Source organism: Epinephelus moara, chromosome 1, assembly GCF_006386435.1.
Source record: "Epinephelus moara isolate mb chromosome 1, YSFRI_EMoa_1.0, whole genome shotgun sequence".
Taxonomy (NCBI): domain Eukaryota; kingdom Metazoa; phylum Chordata; class Actinopteri; order Perciformes; family Serranidae; genus Epinephelus; species Epinephelus moara.
Window position 1 is genome coordinate 26,037,386 of NC_065506.1, and position 6,474 is coordinate 26,043,859.

General features: G+C 39.8%; 1 protein-coding gene across 1 annotated transcript in view; it reads left to right on the forward strand.

The window, feature by feature from the left end:
* Window positions 1–3,515, forward strand: part of LOC126392765 (C-type lectin domain family 18 member A-like) — a 17,099-nt gene extending 13,584 nt beyond the window's left edge. Inside the window, exon 12 of the mRNA XM_050048383.1 lies at window positions 3,286–3,515. Coding sequence (XP_049904340.1) covers window positions 3,286–3,323 — 38 coding nt within the window. The 3' untranslated portion in view covers window positions 3,324–3,515. The remainder of the gene's footprint in view (window positions 1–3,285) is intronic.
* Window positions 3,516–6,474: the final 2,959 nt, after the last annotated feature.

Below are 6,474 nucleotides of genomic sequence, written 5' to 3' on the forward strand. Positions count from 1 at the left end.
CCCCGGCTGTATCTAGGCTAACGGCTAACATGCTAACTATTATTTTTATGTCACTAGTCACTTGAAACAAATTTAGGATGATAGGAGACAGGTTGAAATAAACCAAAATTATCCCTTTAACTTATGATACGTTGCGTAACAAGTATACTTATTTTAACCCAAAGATCAACCAGGACAAAACTGAAGTTTTAATCATCGGTCCTGAGGCTCAGAGAGAGAACCTTCTATCTAAATTGCAGGCATTGTCCTTAAATCCATCAATTCAAGTGAAAAACCTGGGCGTTATCTTTGACTCTGAGCTTACTTTTATTCCACACATTAAGCATGTAACAAAAACAGGTTTTTATCATCTAAAAAACATAGCCAGAGTCCACCCTTTTCTCTCCCGAGCTAACACGGAGATGCTAATGCATGCTTTTATCTCCAGTCGTATTGATTACTGTAATGCCCTGCTTGCTGGTCTTCCCAAAAACAGTATTTCAGGCCTACATCATTTCTTTAACCTTGTAAAGCACTTTGTGATACATTTATGTATGACAAGTGCTTTATAAATAAAGATTGATTGATTGATTGATTGATTGATTGATTGATTGATTGATTAATTGTAGTTTCGGCACGTAAATCTAACTTAAGTGAAACTGAAATATGATATGCACCCTCTGTTCTGCAGTTTACCCTGTCTGAAGCATAATATTGGTAGTGATAGCAACTGATAACGGCCATTTAATGAGCTGACAACATTTGAAATGGTGAAACCACTGTGTCACTGTGGCACAAAACCAAATAGCTGATCACTGATAGCATTGCTTTTTCTCTTGCCTCTGGAATCTACACAAATTTGGCTGCATTTCTTCAACTGTCTAGAACTGCCTTGCATGAGAGACTGGTTTATTCTCTCATATTTCTCCCAAAACTTGGCGTGCTACTGTCTGCCCAGCTCCAACTGATGCACAAAACCAGCAGGCTCTGGATTTCACGGTGAAGCAGATCCATCTCTCTCTGAAACTGTGGCATTAATATCATTAGAACAGGATTCAGTGTGAGTCCTGGCCTCGATTATTTTTGCCTGAGTATGATCGGTGGTGACTTTGGTGAGAGGCCATTCTGAGAAAGGGTTCATACCATCAGCGCAGAGGGGTCCTGGAAGGTTGCTGACCTATTCCCCCTATGAATTGAATTCTGAGTGATGTCTGCAGCCTGTTTATGGTAATAATCAGCCATTTTTAACTGCAGAAACAGGCTTGATACACCATCAGCTTCTCAAGGGACAGTCGTCTAATCTCACATCAACATTGCTGTCCAATTTGAGCATTGGCATGCCGTTATTAGAGATGGCAGCAGAGAGAATACTGTGGTGTGTAGTTAGCGCCTTAACCCCTAAGCCAAGAAGGCTGCCCAGTCCACCAGCTCCTGAGTAACACATGTGGGTGTTTGAGATTGATTTTTTTCGAGATAGGAGACTCAGCCATGAAGTAAATGTGAAGGCCAGAAAACTTCAACAGTGAAATAAAAGTGCGAGCAGCAGACTCTGGTGGTCAGTTCAATGCTAGAAGCAAGCCTTTCACATTACACATTGATTTGATTGAGCGGTTAATGTCAAAAATATCACCTAATGGAGCTTTACAGTGTTTTGTATTTGTTTGGTTAGCGGCACCTGCTGTGCTCTACAGACAATCAGTAATAGCTACTTCACAGCCTCAATCATAGCAGGGTGACATCTAAAATGTTAATCCAGTGTGCCCATTAATCATGTGAACACAACATTGAAATCTCTGTGTGATCCTGCCCACACATTTAAACCTGGCACTCAGTCTGAATCAATGGCACTCAGTTGCTCGCCATCAAGCGCCTTTGAGCGATCAATATGCATCAGCTCCACAAAGGCACGCAGTGTTTAGACACACACATACCACTTACATTGATTGTAAGGAATGAGACGGTGGCAGATGTTTAGTTTTGCCCACTTGAGTGCGTCATTGCAAGTGATTGGTGTGTAATCTGGTATTGATCACTCATAGCTGACTGAGTGATCTGCGCTGAATGTGGTCAACGTTGCCACGGCGACAATTTTACAACCTGCTTTTTGAAGACCTCTCAGTGTCTCCCCTGCTGTAGTTTGTGTTAGTGTAAAACAGGACCGATCAAAAGAGGGATTCAAGGTCGGATAATATATCAGCGGTAGTTAAACTGCAGTATAGAGGTCATTAACAAAGCTAAACGTACATGAATATTTTTCAGTCATTTTCCCCATCCCTCCTCTTGAAATAAAAGCAACATTTCAGTGAAGCAACAAAGAGTGAAATTCATAAATTCAGCTGATTATAAGCACACAGAGCCCCTCTTCTCCCATCAGAGTAATTTCCAGCCTTCATTGCTGTGTTGTGTTAATTGGTGATAAAATGATAAGTGGATATCACATAGCCTGAGGCAGACACGAAGCTATGTTTCTTCAGAGTACTGTCTGTGCGTGCGTGTGTGTGTGTGCGTGTGTGTGTTTCCATATGCAAAAAGAGGACTCTTAGTCTCTTATATCACGCTTTACATTATTAACAGTTTCCTCACAGCTATGTTTGAACTATTTTCCTTTTAATACCTCTACGCCGGCAACAGCCATGGCTGAAGGCATTATGTTTTTGGGTTGTCCGTCTGTCCATCCGTCCACCTGCCTGTCCATCCACAAACTTCCACCTGGACTCAAGGATAAACTGATAAGAATATGGTGCTCAAAGCTCAAAGGTCACTGTGACCTCACAAAACATGTTTTTGGCCATAACTCATACACTAATAGAATTTGTACACTAATTATGACACAATTTTCACACAAATGTCTAACAAGCTAAAATGATGACATGATGGCATTTTATATCCAAAAGGTCAACTTCAGTATGACATCATAATGCTCTGCGAAAACTTCTCTGGCCATTACTCAATGTCATAACTCAGGAACAGAAGGGGAGACATTTGGTCGGATGCTGAGTCGGTGAAACTAATTTTGGGCGTCCATCTTGAAACTGTGCTGACTGTATAGATCTTCTGTGCTGCTGGGCTGAAGATGTGTGTGAAGCATCCACACTTCAGAATCTGTAGCTTCAGCAATGTTCATATTTGAAGCCTTGTATACTGACGTGGCAGCATATGAGTCTGGACAGACATAGATGTAAACTGCAACTTGACTGGTTGGCGACAGGCATGCAACCATGAGGTGATAATTCTATGAGCTGAACAGGCAAAATTCCACATATATTTGGATTGTTTCTAAAATGTATGTGTTTGTGTTTTTCACAGCTGCAGAGCACATTGCCCGGTGGGAGGATGGCAGGTGACCTGATTTCTCAAAGCGGTGAACCTAGGTGTTTATAGCAAGTGTTTAATATTGACTGGGACAATGGCCACTCATGTTTTTTATTTTTCAATCAGTGTACACAGATCAGTGTAGTTTAGATGTACTGTATATACTGTACGTGTTTGAATGTTTAATGTAAATGTTTTATCATTAAATGGTTGTTTGTTACGTATTCATTGTTTCATTCTTTGTATAAATTGTCTGAGTGAGCAGCTTCACTTGAAATAAAAATGCTGCTATATCACCTTCATCCTCAGGCCTCATGTGACCTCGAAATCGATTTGGTCTGCCATCATTAAAAAATGTTTCAGTGCTCTTACTGCTGCTTGAGGGAATGAGGAGAAAGAAAAGAGGATACTTCTTACAGTTATGATGGTGGGCTGCCTTGAAAGCACATTATTTGTCAAAGTACAGCGGGACAAGTAACAGCAGCATTAAAATAACACTAAAGCAAAGAACTAGATAATTAAAGCTCAGATTTTTTTGTACGTTCTGGATAAGCAAAAGCAACAGTGCTCCACGGTGCACACATTCTCTTCATCTAAGTTTATGTAAAGGACACATCATGAAAAACACTATGTATCATTTATGTAGTTATGGTTTTATGCCAAAAACACACCAAGCCGTGGCAAAGTGCAGCCTGGGGTGAGCTGGTGAGCTATGGAAAGCTGCGGTGGCCACTATGAGCTGCAGGCATTTGATTCTGTGGGGAAGTACAGCCTTAAAGTTAGGGATAGTTTATCTTTTAGTGACTATTGCTGCCATAGAATACCCGCAGCCAATCAGTTAACAGTCTTGTGGCTGGCTGACATGTTACAAAGAATTTCTTCCTGTCTGAAACGCATGAACACGGCCAAATTGCGACTAGCTGCACTTTGTCCACCACTTTAGTTCAGACTAAATGATCTCAACAGCTAACTTGACATTTTTAATTGAACTTGACATTTGAGTTTTTAAATGAAATGTCAACAACTATTAGATAGATTACCATTAAACGTGGTTGAGATATTCATGTTCTAATCAGGATAAATTTCAACAATTTTGGTGATCCTGCAACTTCTCATCAAGCGCCATCATCTGTACTGGTCAATATTTAAATGTGTCAAATAACTTTGTTTTATGATCACATTCCTACAAAATGGCCTGTCAGCCTCAGCTATACTCTGTTTATTGATTATTAATGAATGTTAGCATATGAGCACATTTAACTACAACAGCAAACCTTGTAAATGTTATACTGATATTATATATGTTATATTATGCTGAGCACAAGAGAGCATTTAGCTCCGAGCACTGCTGTGCCTACAGCCTCACAGAGCCGTCGGCATGACTGTAGACTCTCTTAGTCTTGTTATCTGACACTCTTAACCCGAGTAACTTTCAGAAACTGCAAAAGTAGAATGAGCTTCAGTCCTTCTTATAATGACCTGACCTGCAGAAAATATTCCTCTGACCCTAAAATAATTGTGTAAGAGAGAAATCCTTAAAAAAAGGAGGAGGACGGGAATGTATTTTTAAATATAGAGAGTGTATGAGGACAGTTACAACAGGAGATGAGATTTAGTTTGGAGACCTTGTGACTTTTTTTCTTATTACAGATGAGTTGTCACTTATACCAGCTGCCATACTAGTATAGTTTGCATACTACATATACCAGATAGGCACCAAAGATAATGAAAACAGCCATTCAGTGAGAAAAATACAGTAGACAGACTGCTTTATTTTTAAAGTGACCTGATTTCTCTGTCTGATCCCCAGCAATTTAATAAGAAAAAGTTGACAACAAAGTGAGATTTAAATGTTTGATTCGACAAAAAAGGCATTTAAAACAATTTCCTGATGGCAGCTGTGCAAATAATTACAGAACATCCTGTGAGGCAGTGGCTCTTATGTTCACAAGTAAAATGATCTTGGAAAGGAAAAGCAAACTGAGACTGTGACTGAGCTTTCAAATATCTTATCTAGTGTTGGCCTACTGGGATTCAGATCCTGGTCCAAGTTGTCATGAGAAACTTTGGAAGAAAAACTGTATTTGTTGGAGGATTGATTCAGCACCTTGGACAGTGAGAGTTTCTGTTACAGTAATGCCTCAGAAAGACGATGACTTATGAACAACTGCAATGTAAAAGGCCACAAAAATACTGTTGCTAATGTAATTTATTATTTCAGAAACATAGGCTTACCAACAAAATTACTGGGATTTATTCGGTATGTTGAGAATTCCTTCAGTCCAAGGATATATCTAACCTGGAGATGAGATGAGATGAGATGAGATGAGATGAGATGAGATGAGATGAGATGAGTTGAGGTGAGTTGAAGTGAGGTGAAGTGAGGTAAGGTAAGGTAAGATAAGATACGATATGACAAGGTAAGGTAGGGTAGGGTAGGGTAGGGTGATAAGATAAGATAGGACAAGGTAAGGTAGGGTAGGGTAGGGTGGTAAGGTAAGATAAGATAAGATAAGATACGGTGAGATAAGATAAGATAAGATAGGACAGGACAAGGTAAGGTAAGGTAGGGTAGGGTAGGGTGGTAAGGTAAGATAAGATAAGATAGGACAAGGTAGGGTAGGGTAGGGTGGTAAGGTAAGATAAGATAAGATAGGACAAGGTAGGGTAGGGTAGGGTGGTAAGATAAGATAAGATGCGGTGAGATAAGATAAGATAAGATAAGATAAGATAAGATAAGATAGGGTAAGGTAAGGTAGGGTAGGGTAGATAAGATAAGATAGGGTAAGGTAAGGTAGGGTAGGGTAGGGTAGGGTAGGGTAGGGTGGTAAGTTAAGATAAGATGCGGTGAGATAAGATAAGACAAGATAAGATAAGATAGGGTAAGGTAAGGTAAGGTAGGGTATGGTAGGGTGGTAAGGTAAGATAAGATAAAATAAGATAGGGTAAGGTAAGGTAAGGTAGGGTAGGGTAGGGTGGTAAGATAAGATAAGATAAGATAAGATAGGACAAGATATGGTAAGGTAGGGTAGGGTAGGGTAGGGTAGGGTAGGGTGGTAAGGTAAGATAAGATATGGTGAGATAAGATAAGATAACATAACATAACATAACAACATAAGGCAGAAGACAGATACAAGAGTACAATGTACACAAAGGCTTAACAACAGTAGGTGCAAAATATAA